The sequence below is a fragment of the Leptodactylus fuscus genome, chromosome 4, assembly GCF_031893055.1.
Source record: "Leptodactylus fuscus isolate aLepFus1 chromosome 4, aLepFus1.hap2, whole genome shotgun sequence".
Classification (NCBI taxonomy): domain Eukaryota; kingdom Metazoa; phylum Chordata; class Amphibia; order Anura; family Leptodactylidae; genus Leptodactylus; species Leptodactylus fuscus.
In genome coordinates this window covers 77,210,635-77,232,935 of record NC_134268.1, presented here as the reverse complement: position 1 = coordinate 77,232,935, position 22,301 = coordinate 77,210,635, and the positions used below count along the sequence as shown (strand labels likewise).

At 41.9% G+C, this 22,301-nt stretch overlaps 1 protein-coding gene across 2 annotated transcripts; it reads left to right on the top strand.

Annotated features, from left to right (window-relative positions):
- Positions 1 to 61: 61 nt before the first annotated feature.
- Positions 62 to 22,002, top strand: FAM210A (family with sequence similarity 210 member A). 2 transcript variants are annotated; one of them, XM_075270694.1, is made up of 5 exons: positions 62 to 147; positions 2,499 to 2,609; positions 6,181 to 6,609; positions 11,893 to 12,004; positions 21,267 to 22,002. In XM_075270694.1, the coding sequence occupies exons 3-5, from the start codon at positions 6,191 to 6,193 to the stop codon at positions 21,525 to 21,527; spliced, it is 792 nt and encodes a 263-aa protein (XP_075126795.1). In that variant the 5' UTR covers positions 62 to 147; positions 2,499 to 2,609; positions 6,181 to 6,190; the 3' UTR covers positions 21,528 to 22,002. The 2 variants fall into 2 exon arrangements, with proteins under 2 accessions (XP_075126795.1, XP_075126794.1); XM_075270693.1 differs by lacking the exon at positions 62 to 147 and adding an exon at positions 365 to 465.
- The last annotated feature ends 299 nt before the right edge of the window (positions 22,003 to 22,301 follow it).

Genomic DNA, 22,301 nt, shown 5'->3' with positions numbered 1-22,301 from the left:
CGCTGCTGAGCACAGCGCCACCAGCGGCCGGGAGGAGACATTACAGCCTACTAATATTGGTCAACCTCGGATTCATGTTCCACTTCTGGCTGTATGAGACAACGGCATGTTCTAGAATAAGCGACAACGACGCGTTAACGCTTTTGGGTAAGTAATTTTATTATATCATTGCTATTAGACCTGTAGTTACTAGAATGAGGTGCAAAGGTATCACAGTATACAACGGGATGTGTCCCCTCTCCTCTAGACTAAGTACGTGCTTCTAATATCTACTGGGCAGCACGTAAACAACCCCGCGCCTTTAAATACGACAGGAAACTACATTTCCCATGTTGTCTGGTCGCGCATGCGCTCACAGTGCCCGGTGTGGGCGGGTTTGGACTCAGTTCGGGGTTCTGTCCCAGCCTGTAGTCTTAAGACTTCTTTGTGATCTGCCGCCGCTGAATGAAAGAAAGGCAGCCGGGGGTAGGTGCAGGTACAAGCGGGCTCTGTGCACTGGAGGTGCCCTGTGGTGGGGGTCAGGCGCTGCTTACATACCCTTGAAGTGACAGCGTGGGGGGCAGCACATGCCTGGCCAGGCACCATTGCCAGGGGTCAGTGAAGGGTGTATACAGGGATTCACCTGGCACGGTGTCCTGGTATGGCAGTATAGTCCTCTGCCAGGACTGGGGAAACTTTATAATGTTACTTTTACATTTGTGAAGTCAGTGTTTCTGCAGCAGTGTGAATAGTGACTAACATGATGCACATTCTGCTCTGTCACTGCGACTTATGGAAGATACATAGACAAGTATAAGGGCAATGCAATCCTGTGCAATAGCTCAGGCAGTGACTCACATTGTCCTGGCCTTGTATGGAAACCTTTGGCTCTGATGTATGTCATTGCCCTTCTGTTCCATCACACACCCAGCTAAGTGTGGCCGGGAGTTTTCCATCTTCTTCTTCCACTGAAAAGATTTATTATTGTACAAATATTTGATACAATATTGTAAAGTAGTCCTAAAAGTAACAACGACTAGTAGAAAATGTAGTGGCGGTCGCAGAGAGTGGCCACCTGCACAGCTCTCGGCCTCCCTTGTGCCAGGTTCGTGTCTGTGTGACTACGCCCTATAGGAGCATCCCACCTAGGGAAGGTCATTTAGGGTAATTAGTAAATTTAACCTTTTAATTGTCCTATTTTTCCAACGTGGTGAAGATATTTTTACCTGTTTCTGGAAAAGCTGGGTGACGCACCAGTATTACTGTTACTATCATGTTGCCCAGTGGTACATCTGGCATCTCTAGGTGATAACCTTCATGTGGCTATAAGGATTCATGCACGTGGTAGAGCCTGTACAGTGGCACACGATACTATATAGCTGTAGCACTCTGTGTGTCGCCTCACTACATATGTATACCTCATCGAAAGAATATACGATAATCGTCTTTTCGTATTATTGAATTTATAGATATAACCTCCAAGTCCTTCTATGATATTAGTGGAATGCTGGGATACCATAGGTGACATACATTGCTATACATACAGTATACTGTTAGTGCAAACTCTGTAGAGCCGTCATTTATCCTTGTACATGGGGCCTAATAGTAACATATTTCCTAGAAACAGATCCAACTACAGCGGGGGTTACACATGCTCGGGAGCTATCAAGGTATCTACGTCTGTTTTCTGGCATAGATGGGTGATAATGTGACGCACCTTTGATGCAAGCCTGACATATTTATTATAACTCTCTCTGGAGATTGCTGTGATTTATATAGGAGTTGTATGCCAGTTCCTGACTAGCACTGACTTCCCATTTGCCCTTGGACTTGCAGCTGATTTATTGTTCTTTGTAGTTCAGGTGCACATGGGAGCTATTAGAATGTGTGGGGAGTATTAAGGACCCCCTTATACTGTATGTGAGGGGAAAAGGGACATTATTCTATGTGGGGGGGTCACACTTTTTTTATTTTGCCTGAGCTGTTGAACATTTAGAGATATGGACCGTCCAGAACAGATGACTCTTTGACTTCTGTGTGTGATAATAGAATTAGTTGACTGCCGTGTACAGAATAGGACAGATCATACTAATATATGGCTTAGAGACTGCTGTGCACCTGTGGAAGTCTAGGTATTAAAAAATGAATAAAAAAAATGTTAATGACATGGAAAATTTAAGATCAACATCACCAAAAATTATTAAATTAAAAAAATATTGTCGTCCCCCCCCCCCCCCCTTAGAATAGATCATCAGTGTCAAATCAATGGGACTCTACTTGGTTTTGCAGCTCAGTTGGCACTTGGAGTGTCTTCTTGGTCATAGTGACAGGGCTTGTCTTCTTAAGGCAGCACATTTGAATCCATATTTTACATCTTAATAACACCTGAATCTATATAAATCATCATCTTGCGAAGTGGCCATCCTCAAGTGTAGTTTGTGTGAAATGATTTAATTAATGCTTTCAGTAGACCAAATGTAGTTTGTATTAAAATCACTTTGTCCTTTTTTATTTTGCAGAAACCATTACTGATAGCGCAGTATGTGGCTCGCATGTTTAGAAATCTTGTGACAGCGCACTGTGATCTGGACATTCCTTAACTGGCTATATTCTGTATGTGCTTAGATCAGGTAAGATGTTCTGCCCGTGGACGGATTGTCCATTTCATAATAACAAAATAGAAGATTAAATAAAATTAAATACCGTATTTTTCAGACTATAAGACACACCTAGGTTTTAGAGGAGGAAAATAGGGAAAAAAAAATTGAAGCAAAAAATGGTAAAATATTTAATATATTGGAGTTGTAGTTTTGCAACAGTTGCAAGGCCACGTTGACAGGTGATCCTGCAGCTGTACGGGGACGCATAGAGCGTTTTTTTGCGGGGCCAGATGTACTTTTTAGTTATACAATTTTGGGGAATGTCTATTGCTTAGATCACCTTTTATTTAAATGAGAGGCTAAACGGTGAAGAAAGACCTGGCGGTTTGGCACTTTTGATTTTGACGTTCACCACACAGGAAAACTATTAGTAGACCGGGCATTTTCGGACACGGGGATACCTAATGTGTATGTGTTTGACATATGATTTTCTACTTTTGTATGTATTCTAGGGAAAGGAGGTGATTTAGGACTTTATTTCATTTTTTTATTATATATTTTTAAATTTTTTTTTTTATTTTTTTTTTTTTTATTAGTCCCCCCACTCACCCTACGGGGCTTGAACTTGCAATGATTTGATTGCAAGTCCCATAGACGGCAATACAACTGTATTGCCGTCTATGGGACATTCTGTATATTACTATTACGGCTGGTCATGGACTATGGGGGGAAGGGGCCGCCAATACAGAACCGGCATCCGCTGTAATAGAAAGGCAGATGCCGGGGAGGGCTAGACGCCGGCACAGGTGCCGGGGCCTGAGACATCGCTACGCTCCTGCAGGAAGCCAGCAGCGGCAGGAGCGATGCTGTTATTCCTCACCTCCGTTCCTCCCCCCGGAATAGCAGCATCGCTCCTGCCGCTGCTGGCTTCCTGCAGGAGCGTAGCGATGTCTCAGGCCCCGGCACCTGTACTGGCGTCTAACCCTCCCCGGCATCCGCCTTTCAATTACAGCGGATGCCGGGTCTGTATCCTGCCACATTCGTACTATAAGACGCACCCTTCTTTTCCCCAAAAAAATTTTTGGGAAAAAATGCGTCTTATAGTCCGAAAAATACGGGTAAGATATACGGTATATCTCTATAACAAATTTAACAAATAATACAAACTCAGACTCCAAACAAGTAGGAGCTGATAAACAAGTCAAACATATACAGATATAAGCATCATAGGTGTGAGATATCAGCAGTGAAATCCTCAGTAAGAGGCTAGTGCATAGACAAAGGGTAGGAAAAGAGGAAATGGGGCAGGAGGGAGAGAAAGAAGGAAGGGGGAGATGGGAAAAGACGAGTGCAGTAAAGAAGGAGAGAAGAGAGGAAGGAAGGGGGGAAAAATGGGGGAAAATGCCAGGAGATCCAGCAACCTCCCCAACAGAGGCGAATCTTGCAGAAGGTAGCTTATCCCACTAGGTCTCTATAAGCTTGTGAAAGGAATGGGAAAATTGTACTTGTAATGTTTTGGGGAGGGGGGTTCTATATACTGTTTTTTACTTAAAAAATTTTAAGAAGAATCTGGCTTTCTTAGGATAATCCATCAATATTGGATCTGTGGGGGTCCAGCATCTGGAACCTCCGCTGATTACTGGTACCAAGGCAGTACAAGAGATCCGAGCTGCTCACTTGCTGTACAGACTCTAACTGCTAGTGTACTACATTGCTGCCTCACAGATTTCAATGGGACAGTACTGTAATACCTACACTCACCGCTACAGTTTGTATTGCCTTGGTATCAGTGATCTGCAAAGGTCCCAGGTGTCTGACCCCCTGCAGATCTAACATTGATGACCTATCTTAAGAATATGCCATCAATTTGATAAACCAGATAACCCATTTAAACGGAATACATGAATTAAAGTTGGTTCCACCACCTCACAATTTCTGTATATATCTGACATGGATTCTTGCCCCTTGGCAAATTGATATACCAGACCTGCATCTTCATGATCATAATTTCTGCTCACTAGTTCACACGTGTAAAAAGGCTCGCTTATTTTGGCACTGAAAATTCAGCGTCGCTTTTTGTTTATGCTGTTTTTTGCATTGTACACTGTTTTTGATGCTGTTTCAGTTACTGATTTATTTATTTTTATTTTTTTTTAAAGCTTTTTTTTTTTAACCAGCCCGCCCACTGGGCATGGCCAAAACCCACCCCTTTTTGCCTCTAAGCGCCATTTTAGCTCACAACTCGGACAGAGCAGAGCCGACAGCTTTCTTTCAGAGCTGACTGCTTTTTAATATCAAAAAATAAAAAAAAAAATGGCATGGAATCTGATGTTCTTTTTCACAAAATGGCTGCAGGAAGAAGCCAACACCCAGGACCACTCCTCTGGGATGTGACTTCATAAAATGTGACATAAAAAAGCCTTGCTGTTTCGGTCGCTATTTTTTGCCAAAACAGCAGCAAAAAAAGCGACCAAAATCAGCAAGGCTTTTTTTCAGCTCCCCATAGACTCCCATTGATTTCTTCAGGCTGAAAACACCTGAAGAAAGGTCATGTTGCTTCTTTTTCTGCTAGCAGAGAAAAAAGTTAGCAGAAAAAAAAAGCTAGCAGAAAAAAAAGCTAGCTGTTCACATAGGGCTCCATTGTAAAGGGGCTGATTTTGAAGCAAAATCAGCCTCCATGTCCCCGTGTGAACTAGCCGGACTCTATATAATGAGCAGGTCTGCTTCAGCAGACTCTCCACCGTGCCGGCTGCCACAAGGATAGGCCTAGGCCTGTATATGTGTTTTGAATACAGGCTTTTCCCATGTGGTGCATACCATGATCTGGCTTAGTGTGCTGGTAGATGACACCCTGTCAATGTAGCTATTCACATAAACTTTTCTCATTCTTTGGCAAACAATAAACTTATTTTACTAAATTGGAAACCAGAAATGCATCAAACAGATTTCTAGGGAGTCGTGGCATGCTTCCTATGTACCAGATAACATTAAGGGGTACTTATCCAGTGAGCGGTCACACTTGATCCCTTCATTCTGTTGGCTTGTGAATCCTTTGGAGTGGGTCCCCCATATTTGTGCCATGTTTTATGATGTATCTAGGTTATGCCTGGGCACAGTATAAATGAACATTCACAGCTTTTGGAGACCTTGATGGATAACGAAGCTTTGTGTCCTCTGGGTAGAATGCCCTGGCTACACTGTCAGTGAGCCTTTACCTGCTTTAGTTTTTTACTGCTCAGCACGTACATTTCCTCAACCCTTATACTTATTTGTACATCTAACAAGATACTACAAAAGATGTATCTATTTCTTTGAGTATTCTTGCTTTTCCTCCTGCACCCAGTTGTTTCCTTCTCTGTATAGAAAGCTGCACATGCTTGCTATTATTCTCATAAGTGTAAGGAAAATGTTGTTTTTGTACCATGTTAGCCAGTGGGTAGGAAATATAAAAAAACAAAAAACTTGAGTCTTCAGTAGATGATACGTTTTTTTAATGGCAAACTCATAATGATGACAGATTATAACATTTCAAAGCTCTCAGCTTCTTCTTCCCGGCTCTCATATTACTGGTGTGACTATATTTTATTTCTTTTGCTCACAGGCTTGATGTCATGATGCATCTCCTAAGGACCTTATATCTGAGATGCAATTCCAGTATAGCATCCATTTCTACGTTAACGTTACAAGCATGTAGAAAACAAAGATACCTTATTTCGCCAAGGATTGGATGCCAGGTTATAATGTGTCATGGGCAAAGGTTCTATTCAACCCCTAGACAAGATTCATCACAAGACAAAGGAGACCCTCAAAGCCCATCTCTTGATACCAGTATTCCAGTAAAAAGTAAAGAAGCAAGCCCTGCAGATGACGCTGCTGTTATTGTAGAAGAAACAGATCCTTTACAAGACAAGTCCATTGGCCTAGTGCAGAGGTTTAAAAAGACTTTTAAGCAGTATGGGAAAGTTATGGTGACCGTCCACGTGCTGACGTCCAGTGTATGGCTTGGAACCTTTTACTATGCAGCTGTAAAGTAAGTGTCTGCAAGGAAGTAAATGGTATACGAGGTGAAGGGCAGGACAAAGTCTTTTATCCTGGTAGTCAGTGCAAACTTCTGGTGTCTAACTTGGAAGTTCAGTGGATGTCGCCATTAACTTGTCTGTTTTTGTTGTCTCTTTAAAGGGCTTTTCTGGGCTAAAAAAAAATGACTTCAAAATTGTTCTTAGCATTTGCTACACAGTGGCATTTCCAGGTGTCTGTCTATGTACCTATCTATATTTTTAGCCCAGAAGACCAGAGCCACATGGGCAGTAATGGTGGTGGGTTAGTGTTGCAAACTCACTGGTGGCTGACCCCCAGCAATAGTGTGATAGCATGGTGGATGAGATGTAAAGTGAATCTGCCACCAGAAAATCCATATCAGAGCAACCCCAATGCATTGAAAGAACATTGTAGCAGATTTATGAAGGCAACGGAGGAAAATCTAGCAGCCGATTACTCCATTAAAACATAACATTTAGCTAAATAAATGTCTCCTTAATCATAGCTATGATTAAGGAGACTTCTGTTTTCTCTGAAACGCGTCAGCTTGGTATCACATGGGGGTTTTCTTGATCCCGTGATTTAAACTTTTTGCCAAATGTTTATTTAATTAAGTCATGTTTTAATGAAGTAACCGGCTGCTGGATTTTTTTCAATTGTCTTCATTTTGCCTCAAGCCGAAGAGGCTTCACAGTCTGTGCATTGGTTAACTCTGGAAGGAAGATGGCATCATATACAACAACCATATCGTGGAGGATACCGTGAGTGGGCTGTGCTTTTTCCCATTGAGTATTTGAATGCAAATTTATGAAGACCAGTGCCAGTTTTCATATCCATTGCAGTGGCGGAAGCTGCATCTCATTTATGAGGAAACACACATCTCCACATCGGGTGCACCCTCTGCAGGGCCATGCACCCTCACTGAAATCTACTCTACTTGTAGATCTACTAGATCTCCTTTGTCACTAACCTGGCGTAAATGATGATAAACATGACAAGGCTAGTGGCTATGCCCATGATGCAACCTTCTCCATACCCTTTCCAGGAAAGTGGCTGAAAACCTGGTTTGCTCAGTTTATTTTATTTATTTGTATTTCTTGTACACAGAAAACTGGCATACAAGGAATGATAAATCTCCCTCATTATGCGGGGCACCATCCTTTAGAGAAAAAGAAGTAAAAAAAAAATTGTAAATATGTAAATGTGTGTGGGAAAAGATGTTTGCTTCCATGATTCGTAAAGTGCGGCAGAATAAGTTGGTGCTATATAAAGTTGTTTTATGCAAATGACTTGTAGAGAGTCAGCCAATAAAGTCAAGCTTTCCACACCCCGGTGGTTTGTGCACTGCTCGGCTTTCCTAAAATCCCTCGGTGTATGTTCTCTGGCTTCTTCTGCTTTCTGCACATGTGGCATAAGGATGAGGAGCGCATAGCCTTGGCGTGCGTCACCACCATCATTTGCAGGATTTCGGAGAAGTGGAGCACGGACGTCCCTGTTGTAGGGGAAGCGTGGAAAGCTTGACTTTATCAGCTGACTCTCCACCCCCTTGATTTCATACAGGGCATTAGCATATGGAATGAGACATCTTTTCCACACTTTGCAGAAATACAAGGCAATAAAATGTGGATCATTTTCACACTTTCCAGCTGCTTTATAAGGTGCTGGGACTGGTTTAGGGTGTGAATTCCTGCCGACAGATTTCCTTTGAAAACCTGATGCTCTGGCACCACATTGCACCTTCAGCCTCATTTGCATGTTCCTGAAAACTGCTTTTTCAAGGACCTGGTGCATATAACTGACCTATCTGTCACTATGGCTGGTTTGACATCTGGTTTCTTGGTGACAGAGAAATTACCGTAAGTTGTTTTGTTTTTTGTTTGTTGCTTGTAAAGAAGAACACTGCTGAATTTTTTTACATGGATTTTCTGCAGTGTGTTTGTCTTGCATGGCCCTAGCATTGAACTGTGTTTTTATCTTGCATGTCTTCAGGATTTCCCATAAGTGCATTTTAAGGTACAGGTTCCACTACAGTTTTTGCTTTGCCTATAATGAACAGGGAGGCATATAAGATAGGAAGAAATAAAGATATTTATTTTTTTTTTTCACATTCCTAACACTGCATAAATAGTGGCCCTAGTACCCAGTTATAGTATTGCTGGCTGCCATGTGTAGCTTCCTGCGTCATTCTGGAATACAGAAGATTAAATCGCACTGCAAACTCCTCTGTATAAATGCTTAATATAAAAGATGATTGAAAACCCTAAATATAAAGTTACGTTTCGTTCTAAATGACCTTCGTCAGACATGACAGCTGTAGTGGACTCGGTGATACTGGCGCAGATAAGTAGTGCTGAGATCAGTGCAGCTGAAACTTGGGACAGATCCTATTCCTGCTGAAAATGAATGGCGAGCAGGGATGGCACACACACCCTATAATGCATACATTCTTGCTTATGTAGCCTTAGTCCAAAGTGCGCTGAAGTAAATCCCACAAATTTATTAAGAGGTGCAAAGCAGACAAAACCGCACCCATGTTTTTGTCAGTTTAAAAAGTGATGAGAGCTGCAGAAACAGAAATCGCACGTTTAATACAGATGGGGCTTGGGACAAAGTTTGTTTTCTAGCATCCAGCCGATATTAACGGGCATTCTGAAGTGCATCAAAAGAACACCAGGGGGCACTATAACAAGTATGAAACAGCAATATCTAGATACAGGAGCTATACATAGATGGATATAAAATTTTAATATGAATCCAGTTCAAAACGTGTTATGTTTGTAATGTAATATGTAATTCAAGAAATAAGACTATATAAGCCAGATAACTAGAATGGAGTACTTCTTCTTTATAACTTGTATTACTGATGTAAAGGGATACTCTTAACAAAATACGCTATAAATGTCTGATAGAGGCCTGTCCAACCTCTGGTCCCCTGCCTGGCAGGACTATGGGGAAAGCAGTCAGTGGACCACTGCTATAGAATTAATTTTGGGTCCCAGATGTGACTTCAGACTTTTATGGCATGTCTGTGGTCAGATTGCTGCAATTCTGTCTTTTTAGATACGTTGTTTCATTATAAGTTACAGAAATATTCTCAACAATGTCAGATTATGTCGCTTCCCGTTCCCGTTTTTTACATCTATGTTTTTCACATCTGTTTCTGTTTTTGGAATACAATTTCCTGTGCGTAGCGCACGTCAGCTGTACACATTGCTTCCACATAGCCAGTCTACAGCTGGAAAGCTCAGCACTTGACATCAGCGCATATTATAGTACAAGTGTTTGTTTTAGTTACCCCTCAACCAGCTGGCATTATTGCCCTTTCTAGCTGCTACTGATCGCAAATGTCAGTCTAAACTTAGCGTCCTCCAAGCTATTAAAGTATCCCAGACAGATTGCGTCGTGTTCTGACAATTTATCCTAGAGGAATCCCACTTTGTTTCCATTGATGGGGTTTTTGTTATTTCAATAATCCTCTTTGGAGTTGAATATGCATACAATACATAGAGGTCTATAGATGCCTTAGTGCATAGAGGTATCTGCCACACTCTAGGTCTGGTGGTAATGGCTTCTTACTGCATACCTGGTACTATATTAGTTGGAAAGACGCAATGATTGCTTCCAATATAAATAACCTACTATGACTAGGAATGACACTAAGTCATCAGAAGTGTGACTTCAGGTAGATTAGAAAATCATACATGGCTATAATGATATGTGAATATGCACCATAATCCCTATCATTTAGAAAGGGAGGATTTAGGAGTCAGTGGCGAAAAGGAATATTTGTAGGGAAATTGGGATTATTTTTTTTTCAGCACTGCCATGCATCTCCCAAATGTATTGATGATATTCATATTTCTCCCATTAGAGAAATTGCCATTTTCACTTCTAAAACATCTTATTCTTAATAGTCCAGCAAATGTACTGTACAGCGACCAAAACCGAATCCATGCCCAATATACGTTGTTTGGGCTTCAGATTTGGCAACTATTGTGTCGATGCCATAGATTGTGAATGGAACAGCAAGATGCGGACTTGACCACCACTACATTCATATCCCTCTTATCCTCGCTTCAGCCTAAAACTTTATAGCTAACCCTTTATTTAATAGATTATTGATATTTTTTTCTTGTTTTTTTTAAACCTCTTACCTACTTCATTCCACTTGTGTCCAGTTTGGTCGGGACCTTTTCCTAAGAGGAGTAAAATCCCTTGTTTCTGTTCCGGTGTAAACCCAAGCTTCTTCTGCCAGTGAATAGGCCATGAGCATACATTACTCAGTTTTAGGCTAGATCCACACAACAGTGAAAACTGGCCATGTGACGTCCATCTTTTTTTTTTTTTTTTTGTTTTGTTTTTCTTTAAACGTATGTCACACAGAATTGATTTTACTGTGAATGAGTGGGGGCTATTCACATGACCATTGTCACGGACCGTCAAAATATGTCATGTCCTATTTTCTGTCGTTTTCACTGTGAGTATGGGGTATCTGAATACCGCTGCCCCTCAGGTACAAGATGGCCGTTTTGCACCACTTTGTGCATCTAGCCTTAATAGGAGTCTGTCACCAGGCTGACGCTTAATAAACCAGTAACACAATTAAAAATCTGGTCCTCTGTTGCTGAGAGTCACTTGTCACAATATACAAATGAGCAGTCTGGAGCAACGGAAGTGCCCCAAACAGTTCTGCTCCGCACAGCGGTGTTGGGGTGCTATACTGAAATCTTGCCTGGCCCTATGTTCTCGTCTTCGTGCCAGTGTATTAGAGCAGTATAGGGTATAGCAGTTTGGAGCATTGGCACCATCCTGAACATTGTGAAATACATGAATATCCCAGCAATGGAGGCATGAATTTTCATGGGGGAAAAGGGTGTTATGTTCAGGTGAGCCTGACTTATGTGTTGTTGGTTTAATATATTTCACCCTCGTGACACTCCCTTTAATAGCTATCTCTTTGCCCTTTGGCTGTATTAAGGTGCTTTAAAGTACATAGGACTGTTATTAGCTGTTATCTATCAAATTTAGACAAGGTTTCATGGCCTACTCACTAGCTATAACTCCTAAGATCCAGTAGAGGGCGCACTATGTTCATAAGTCATGTACTTGTACACTGTCCACTTGCAGTCAGCCTCTGATCTTCTAGTACTATGTTCTCTGACAGTTTTATGATGGTTTACGTACAGGATAGAGAGTATACAAAGTATTGTCTCACCGCCGCAAGGATTTGGGGTATTCTCATCTGCTTAACATATTTCTCTTGACTTTTTAACAGAGGAATAAATGTGGTTCCTTTCCTGGAGTTCATTGGATTGCCTGAAAGTATAGTGAACATCCTGAAGAATTCGGGGAGCGGGAACGTGCTCACAGCATATGCCTTGTATAAGGTAAGCAGAGATGTATGGAGTGGGCTTCTTCACTGTAATTGCCTTGTGTTCTGTGCATTCCTTTATAGAATTAGCGTCTTATGACAAATTAATAAGGCTTGTCATATGAAGGAATGTGTAGTAGGATGTCCAGACCACCTTGGATCACTGGCTCGCTTGTCTGTGACCTGTATTCATTCGCTTCCACAATCCAAGTTGGGATTAATGCTAACTTGCCATCAATTATCTCAGTATGCCCTTCAGTCATTCTGTGCCGTGGCCAGTACATACTAAATCCCCTTTTTGTAGTGATATATTTCTATAACAAAGCCACATTATTGCCTGCTCATTATAACACTGGCAAGTCTGACAGCCCGGTGCTAGAGGAGTCATGGTGATGAGAGTCAGGGCTGCTGGGGGTGTAGTAAGGGATCTTTCTTCATTGTCTTTTTATTTTCCTCACAAATATTTGACATTGACACATGCTTTTACTGAAAATTCCCTCTCATTGCATCATCTAGAAGCACTCCAGCATGTCAAGACCAACAATAAAAAGTGTACGCCGGCTATAAGTGGATATAGATCCTTTGTAGACTGTGTGTATTAAATTCATTGCTGTTTGTAGTGGTTCCTGTCTGGAAACGTGTATTCTCGCTATCTCTAAATACGTGTATGACATCATCTTGCACCAAGTAAAATTGCAGTCATGTTAAAGAGGACCTGTCACGGCTCCTGACACGTCTCTTTCAGTAATTACTTGTACTGTCTATGAAATAATCACTCTGGAGCAGATTTTCTCATTACATTGCATTGCGACGTTCCTCAGTAATTCCTGAATTGGAGAAAATTGAGATAATTTGGTAAACATAAAAAAAAAGTGGGGGAAAAAGGTCGCCATAATAACAGTGGAGTCTTTATGGTAACACATAGCATGTATCTACCTACACGGGTTTTTATTTTTATTTTTTTTTTAAAGACTCAATTGGATGAAGATGTTGTGATGGGCTTTTTTTTTTTCCCTTTTCGTTTGCTTTAGATTAAAAACTGGGCTTGCAGCCTCTTGGGGCAGCCCCCTTCTTGTAACCTGCGCTATTCATTATTTCAGTTTTGTGAGATTTACTACTTATGGCAAAGACATTTGTCTGGATATCCTATCACTATTGAAGATCCCTACACTCAACCTCTCCCAGCCATATGCCCGGTTCACACTATAGCTGATGTGTTCCGTCCACATGAGGAACCCCCCAGACGGAATACAAGCGCAACTGCAAGCGCTGTGCAGTTAAAGCGCACGGACCCCATAGACTATAATGGGGTCCGTGTGCTTGCCGCACACAAATAATTGGTATGTGTTCCTCATACAGACTCCTTCCGGACGGAACACATAAGCTAATGTGAACCGACCCTTACACTGTTCCATCCAACCATAATAGACTCACTCATCTATGAGCCCATGGAGACTTAGCATCTCCTTATATGAACATAGGCCCCAAAGGTCCCATTGACTACTTGGATGGTAAAAAAAAAAAAAAAAAAATCAGATTTTCTAAAAAAAAAAAAAAAAAAAATTAAAAAATCTTATCGCTTCTTTGTCATGTCTGAACTCTGAATGTAGTCTGCAGCCTACAGTTGTATAGAACACAGAACATGGTACCAACTTACATTGAATGTTTTTGTGTGACGTTCGATACCTTGAAATATCTTCTACAGTCAGTGTTACATCACAGAAGATTGTGTAACCTGTGATATGTCTTCCCTTACATTGTCTGATGTCTAATAGTTTCGGTGTGGATAAACAGACGCCATATTGGTTTATTATACAACATGTATAGTCTGTCTTTTTGTCTGGCAGAAAATAATGGAATTTGTGGGTTTTTTCTTTCTCTTTAAGCTCCTCTTTCACTTCTGCCAGATTCCATTCTGTTCAGCTTGCAGGTGTGATTATAATCTAGGACACGGGACTAGTCTGGAACTGAGTAGTTTTTGTAGTTGCTCGCAGCTACGCTATCCACCGGTTCCAGCATGCTTTTCCTCATGTCTAGACTGTTAAGCAGGCTTTTCAGCTTGATCAAAGCTGCTTACCTTTATAGTGCTTAATTTTGCTACATCCGCTCTGTGTGTTCTGTGCAAAAGTAAAAGTGCTGAAAATGAAGATTAGCTGTTACTTATCAGGCCTAGCACACAAGCGCCATGTACTGAGCTTTATTGCTGAATGTGTGATGTATAGCATTTACATGTCATCAGGGTGAAGCATATTAAATCAGCAACACAATTGAATGTAACAACCTTGTGCCCAAGAAAATTTTTGCCTCCATTCCTGAGATAGTCAGTCACTTATTTCACAATCTACAGATAAGCAGTCTGGACTTCTGGGGGCTCTGTTGCTCCAAACTGTCCCACACCGCTCCGATGTGCCAGTGTTAACGTGAGAACACAGGCCCGGGCGAGATTTTTAGCATCACTTCCTGGCTCAGTCACCCAAAGGAGATGGAAGGAGGGCGTATTAGAGCAATGTGGGGGCACAGTAGATTGGAGCAAGTGAGCCACCCTCAGTGCTCCAAACTGCTCATTTGCATATTGTGAAATAAATTTGTATCTCTGCATAGAGGCAAGAATTTTCATGGAGATAAAGGTGTTACATACAAGTGAGCCTGATCTGTGGTGCTGGTATAATAGACTGCACCCTAGTGAGAGACTCCCTTTAAATCAGAAGTGCGTATGATCATAAAGTGAGGTGCTCTGAAATTAGACAAAACCATCGTGGGAATGGTAAAGCAGAGTCCTCCAAGGCAGAAGTAAAGAAATGCCAGCATTACAAACCACTGAGGCCAGATTTGTGATTGTTCACATTTCTGGAAACCATTACAACATGGAGACCAATGCAGTGGTCAGCACTGAGATCCTATCAGTAGCAAAACCTTGGCAATACAATGGATAGAAGATGTAAGATGTATCATATTGTAGCTGATGTTTGCTGGAAAACCACTTTATTTGGCAAAGGCTCAGAATGATAAAACAAATAGATGATAGAAGCAATAGTCCCAACACCTTTCCAATGCTGCTTGGGTCCCCATCAGTCTCTACACACTGGATGTGCTGTACAAATAACTCTCTGGCTGAGGTTGGTCACCACTGCGGTCCTATTCTTCTGTATGAAAAGGAATCTGGAAGTAGAGACTTTTGGGGAGGAGGCTGCAGGGAAGTCAGTCAGGTAAGTATTGCTGCTTTTTAACCTATTCTGGGCCTCTGGTAAATCTTACTTACCCAGTGGAAAGTCCCTTTAAAGGGTTGTCCACATTGGGTTATCCCTTTTTGTTAAACATGACCCTGATATCAATGATAGGATGTCCTGCCGCTGGAAACACCATCTAGTAGCTGTGACCTGTTGGAGAAACTAGCACCAGTTTCTAATTTTCTACCCCATAAGTCAAAAGACTCTACACCTTCCAGTTCCTCCACAGTGAGAGACTGTCTGGAGCTGATGTCTGCTCAGACCATGGCCAAGATTGGAAATATTCTTCTGTATAATATAGCATTCCCTAGCCTAAAGCCACACCATTAACAATAACATCTGAAAAAACAAATTCTACATTAATGTCTGAATCATCACTGTTTTGTGTCTGCAGAATGGTAGGAGCTTATATAATGTGTACTTCGTTCTATAGACAGGGAGAGAATGTCTGCACTTGGTGGGAGACCAGATAATCTGTCAGTGGGCTTTAAGGGAGGGTTTAGGGAACTGCAACTGCTGTGATAATCCCATATGACAATGAGATTGGTTTACAGCCTCCACACTGGTGCTGCTAGGAAGAATCTTATCTCTTTACCCATTTGTGGTATTCAGTAAAATTATACTTCATTAGGAGTAAATGGTTAATAATACTATTATTCCTTGGATGTAAAGGTGTCCATACACATTACACTAAAGTTGATGAACATGGACAATTTTGCGGACAGTTTTATCACAGTCCTCCTTTGGAATGTAGTCGGCCTTGTTTGAGATTTTGATCCATGGTTATATAATAGATTTTTCACTTCTACAGAAGTGCGAACAACTGTAACCGCCAGTATGGACTAAAATGTGTGTGGCTACATCACTGAAATTATTGTTCACAAGATAAGTCATCCAATGGTTGTACAACCCTCAACTTCTATCTAATGCGTTTAACCAAATTAAGAATCATGTTGTCTAAAGAGTATGCAGGTACATATTGTACAACCTTATTAGGTTAACATGGGGTAGATTTTAGAGCCCCAGTAAGTGGCTGGGTATACCCTATGATTATAAGATAATCATTTTAATAGTCCCACCATGGGGAAATTCAGTGTGTTACAGCAGCCTGGATAATACAGTAATCTATTACAAGAAAGTACACATACGAGCTCAGAATAGCAGATAGAAAAGATACTAGGGGTCATAGCAACTAAGAAGAAAAATGAAAGACTCAGGATCATTTAGTTCCCTGTGCGGAGTGCTCTTCGCTTAGGGTGGGTTCACAGCAGCCCCCGGTCTCCGCTTTGTGGTTTTCTGTCTTCTGCCGACAGGAGAAGGAAACCCAGCAGTCAGTGTCTGGCCGTGAGCGTCTTCTGGTCTCCGCGGTAAAACCATGTTTTGTTTTTTCTTTTTTGTTTGTTTTTTTAAATAAAAACTTTCGCCGTGGAGACCAGAAGACTCTCGCAGCCACTCACGGGTGGACACTTTGGAAACCCATTCAAATTAATGGGTTGGAAAACTGCCTGCCGGTTTCAGTCTCCTGTCCAGTTTCTCGGGCAGGAAATGGAAACCTGCAAAGTGGAGAGCAGGCGCTAGTGTGAACCCGCTATTAGCCTGCTGTTGATTATACAGCCTGACCACAGTTGGGAGGAAGGATCCCCCAATCTCCTTCTCACACTTGATGTGAAGCAGTCGGTCACTTACAGTACTGCCCAGTGCTAATACGGTCTTATACATGGGATGGGAGTTGTTCTCCCACATGGAGGTCACCACAGACAGTGTCCTTCTATCACCAACTATCTGTATTGGGTCCAGTGGGCTCCCCAGCATAGATCTGGCCCTTCTAACCAGCCTGTCAAGTCTATTTCTGTCCCTGGCTGTTATTCTACTCCCCTAGCAGACCCTTGGTCTCTAAAGGCCCTCAGCCTCCTGAACAGGTAGAGCCTGCTGTGACCCTTTCTGTGCTGCACATCCAGGTGATCAGCCCAGTCCAGCTTATTATTGAGGAGCACACCCAGGTACTTGTAGGTCTTGACTATCTCAATGCCTGTCCCCTGGATGTCCACTGGTTTTGGTGCATATCTTCTCTTACTAAAGTCCACCACCAACTCCTTGGTCTTCCCAGCATTAATCCTGAGGTGGTTCCGCTGGCACCATTCCATAAAGTCCCGGTTTAAGTCTCTATTACCTGTCGTTTCAGTCAGTGATGAGGCCTACTATATTGCAGAGTCATCGGAGTACTTTTGGAGGTAATGGCTCGATGAGTTGCACCTAACGTAAGCAGTGTACAGTGAAGAGTAAAGGGGCAAGAACTGTACCTTGTGGTGCCCCCGTACTACAGATCAGTGTCAGACACACATCCCTGGGCTCTCACATATTGAGGTCGGTTTGTGATGTGGTCTAGGATCCAGTTGGACAGGTGATGGTCAACTCCAGCAAGGTCCAGCTTGTCTTTCAGTAGCCCTGGCTAAATGGTGTTAAAAGCACTGGAGAAATCAAAGAACATTATTCTCAGTGTTCCTGGGTTTCTTCATGTGAGAAAGAGCTCTGTGAAGAAGGTGGATGATGGCGTCATCTACCCCAATGCCTGGCCGAACTAGAGTGGGTCCATAGCAGGGCTCACCAGAGGTCGGAGATGTGTCAGGACCAGTCTCTCTAGGACCTTCATCAGTGCTACAGGTCTGTTGCTGTTGAGGTCCATTGGATGAGGTGTCATTAGAACTGGTACCACACAAGCTATTTTACACAGTTGTAGTATCCAGCTTCAGGCTCATATTGTACATGTGTGTAATAACACCACTTATGCTGGGTTCACACCAGCATTCGGCACTCCGTTCTCAGGTTCCCGTCTTCTGCATGCCCGTGAGCGTTTTATGCTCTCCACGGCAAAACAGTTTTTTTTTTAAACCGGACACAGAGTACTGCATGTCTGACTCTGTGTCCGGTTTAAAAAAAAAACAAAACCGTTTTGCCGCGGAGAGCATAAAACGCTCACGGACGGAAAATTAATTAATTCAAATGAATAGGTTTGAAAGATGGCGGCAGGTTTCCGTCTTCTGCCCAGTTTTGTGCAGGAAACAGAAACCTGCAGAACGGACTCCCAGGCGCAGATGTGAACGAGCCCTTAGCTGGTCTCTGCACATTTTAAGAACTTTTGCATTTATCCCATGGGTTCCTCCAGCCTTATCTGCTTTTATCTTTCTGATTTCCCTACACACTTGAGACTCTGTGAAGATCAGATTGTAGCCAGATGGCAGCTGGGTGCAAAGGGAACTGGTTTGGTTTGAGCAAGCAGGTGAGGGTGGGGCCATGGGGGAAGGGGTGTTGAATGACATGCTGGAGTGAGTGGTACTCAAATCTATGGCAGGGTCATGAGTTTGCTGAGATTTGTTTCCAGTAATGGTGCAAGTCCTCTACATCGCCATATGAGTATGACCTGTTAATGCATCACACAGAGCTTTTTTTGTTTGCCAACACGTAACTGGTAAAAAGAGCAGTCTGCTTTTGCCAACCAAGCACTTGTGTTCAGCTGCAGCCCACATGAAGACCCCCACCAATGACCTAGAACATGGAGATAACAGGCACCAGGGGTAGAACAAAGACTGCACACATAAGGACAAAGATGCGACACAGGCCTGTGCAAGATATACTGCCCACACACAGATCCTCCTAGCAAGCTGTGAAAAAAAAAAATGGATTTTAAAAAGTTAAAACTTAGCACCGTAAAGGAAAGCAAAAGCCCCTGGAGGGCGGCCTGTAATACCAATGTATCTGTCACTTATTTGTGCATATTGGGCTTAGAACCAGTGTAAAACTCATGGACATGTGTGGGTTCCTTTGCTGGAATTTCAGGTTTTTGTTAGTGGAGTACTTTCAAAATACTTCAAGCCAAGGAAATCCCCCAAAAATTATATATAATAGATGGATAGATTGCTTTATTACACTTGCATTTGTGTGTATATAATGGTTATCTTGTGACTGAATTTCAAGTACGTCATGTTTAATCTGTCACAATACTTCTCTGTTCAGCTTCCTCTCACTAACATCCTGCTAGGAGCTTTCTGACAGAGGATGTGATTATTTTTCCTTGGCGCTCCACAAGATAACTTGGATACCTTGATAATTAGACCATTGTGGTAAAGGGACTAGACGCATGTATATGTCACATGCAGCAACAGAATCCTTAATGAAGGGAATATGTCAACGTCTTCCGTGCCAGAGATGAGGCTTTACTGCCATGAAAAGGAATCTAGGAGCCTTTTATAAATTTTCTGGGAAACTCTGGTGGCTTCCACGTTCTCTGTAGTAGGATGACTACTGCTACTAACTATTATCCTCTCTAATATGCTCAGCAACAGGCCTGTGGTGTAAGAGTATGTTCACACAGTTTTTGGATCATATTTTGAGATGGTTTTAAGAATCTCTAATTTGCTTCCTATAGGGAGCATTTCCATATCTTAAGGACGATTTTCCACTGAATTCCATTAAGTGTAAGAAAACAACAAGTTTTGAAATCCATATACAAAAATCTGCTTTCAAATCTAGCGGCAGATTTGTTCTGCCTTGAAATCCAACTCTGTGTGAACGTGCCCTAAAGTAAGCCGTAGACATCAGATGTGCATCACCTTGTGATATGAATGGAGGGTCTTCTGAATCACCTCTAATGCCAGATGTCCTGGAGATAAGGATCAGGCATTTCCGTTTCCACTACCTGATCTTTTTTGGTCTTGGGAAGATAAAGTGTTCCCAGTGGAGGCTGATGCAGGATTTCTTCCTTGTCCAGGGCACATGTATTACTGAAACATATCATAGTAACTTTGGCAGTCAGTGCACTGGGGCTAGACCTTCAGCCTGCTCTTGCTAAGTCATAGCAGTAGGAGGATCAGCTCCCACAGCACTGGTGGCAACGGCAGGAGATGGTAGCGGTCTGAGTGGCATAATCCAGGGCTAAGTCGGCTTCATTTTCATAAGACTTCTTCAGGCTATTTTTTTCCAGATCTACAGAAGTGACACACATAACATATATGATGTTTATGACTGTAATGTGCTCTGTATAGGGTATAAGGTATAGGCAGTTGAATATGCTGGGGTGGGGGAATAGACTCCCGTTAATAAAGTAGGCCATGGGGTTTTATGGTTTAACAGCATTCTCACTATAGAGACGTCCCATTTAAAAACCTTCACTGATTCAGTAAGGATTTAATACTTCCCTGGCAATAAGAAAATAATATTGGCAGGAATTAGAGGAATATATTTGCAGAGCATTTAGCTTAATGATCGATCCTCTGAATTGTTCATTGGTCCTCCTATATGGTGTGATTTATGGTATCGGCCCAAATTACCACCCCATATATGACCAGCTCTATAGGAGACATGGATGCAGCAAGGGATTGTGTTTTTCTTTTTTCTTTCAAACCCACGTAAAATTCTTAGTGATTTTGTGACCTTTTGAGTAGACCTCTATGTATGGTCTGAGATACAAAACTACAGGTTTTCACATCACTTTTGATGGAGGCATCCTTTATGCCTTTAACCCCCTTGTAGAGCAGCGCGGCTCTGACCTGCAAGCACTTCCATTGGGGTGTATTCTTGTTTAATACATGGCCCATCTATCTACTATTATCCATTCACCACTCCTGGATATTTGAACTTCATCCTAATAGATCAGTGTTGTGCGACATTAGTGGGAAGATTGGCATTGACAGTTGTGTTAATCGGGCACAAAGAGCATTCTTATCGTCTTTTTTTCCTGAATGCCTCCATAGAAATCAATGTCTTCTATTTTCCATTTTGTTTTCACTCTAGAATGTAAGGAAACAATGAAAATTACATGGGTGCGAATTCATTCTTGCACACCATTCACATCTCCACTTTATGTAGTATAGTGACTTGTTACTCTTTCTCCAGTGATGCAAGCTGCATTTTTTCCATTCATTCTATTGAATGCTGCCCTGTTCAATGCGGGAGGAACGCTGTGCTAGTCGGATTGTATGAACGGTAGAAATGTGGCTGGAAGTGCAGAATTCGCCAGTCTAATCGATATTCTTTTATTTTTGTTTCCCTATTCAGATCGCAACTCCAGTTCGATATACCGTAACATTAGGAGGGACTTCTATTAGTGTTAAATATCTCCGGAAATATGGCTACTTGTCTACCCCGCCATTGGTGAAAGACTATATACAGGACAAGATGGAGGAGACCAAAGAACTTTTTAGTGAGAAAATGGAAGAAACCAGAGACATGATCAGTGAAAAGATGGAAGAAACAAAAGGCAAGATCTCTGAAAAGCTGCAAGAAACCAAAGATTCATTTCCCTTTAGGAAGAAATAGGAGGAATGAAGTGATGATTTGATATTGACAGCATTGCAGCCCATCCAGTTCCTGGAATTGCACAGAAAACTGCATTTGTTTCTAACTAGTTTGCTATCTGACATCTGCATAGAGTTACCGTACTCCGACACATCGATACACTTGTTTAGTCTGCGCAGGAACTTATTCCTAGAAATCATATATATTACAAGTAAACCTTGTCTACGACTTTTACAGTTATCGGCACGTCTTAATATCAATGTACAGTTAGACGTAATATTAGAAGCTTTTCATTGAAATCCAATATGAATGTTTAATGTCTCATTCTGCAGCAAGGTTTAATAACACTGCAGGCAAGCTGCTAAATATTCCTTCTTGTCTACCCGAACTATAAATGTGGATCACGGTATTCTGCTCTGTATGCAGGAAAAGGAGTCTGATTTTTCTTTCTGCTCCATAAATTAAGAGGTGGAATTGGGAAGGGTTAAGCTAGGAACCCCCATAGCGCTTAGTGTGGGCACAACCAATAGTTTTCATAGGCCACTGTCCTGTTATAGATTATATTATAGACTATGACTCTAAATAATACAGTATAATGTATCTGGCAATCTAAAAGCAGAAAGAAAAATTGCTAGACCTCTATGATGGCTAGTAAACTGGTGCAAGCTGCCAAATGCCCTTATGGAATCTAAGATACTATTATCCCTAACCTCAACAAGGAGGTCCTTGGGTCATACTAAAGGTTGGAGATCCTGCCAAACTTTTTAAAACTACCTTGATCTATCTTAAAACAAG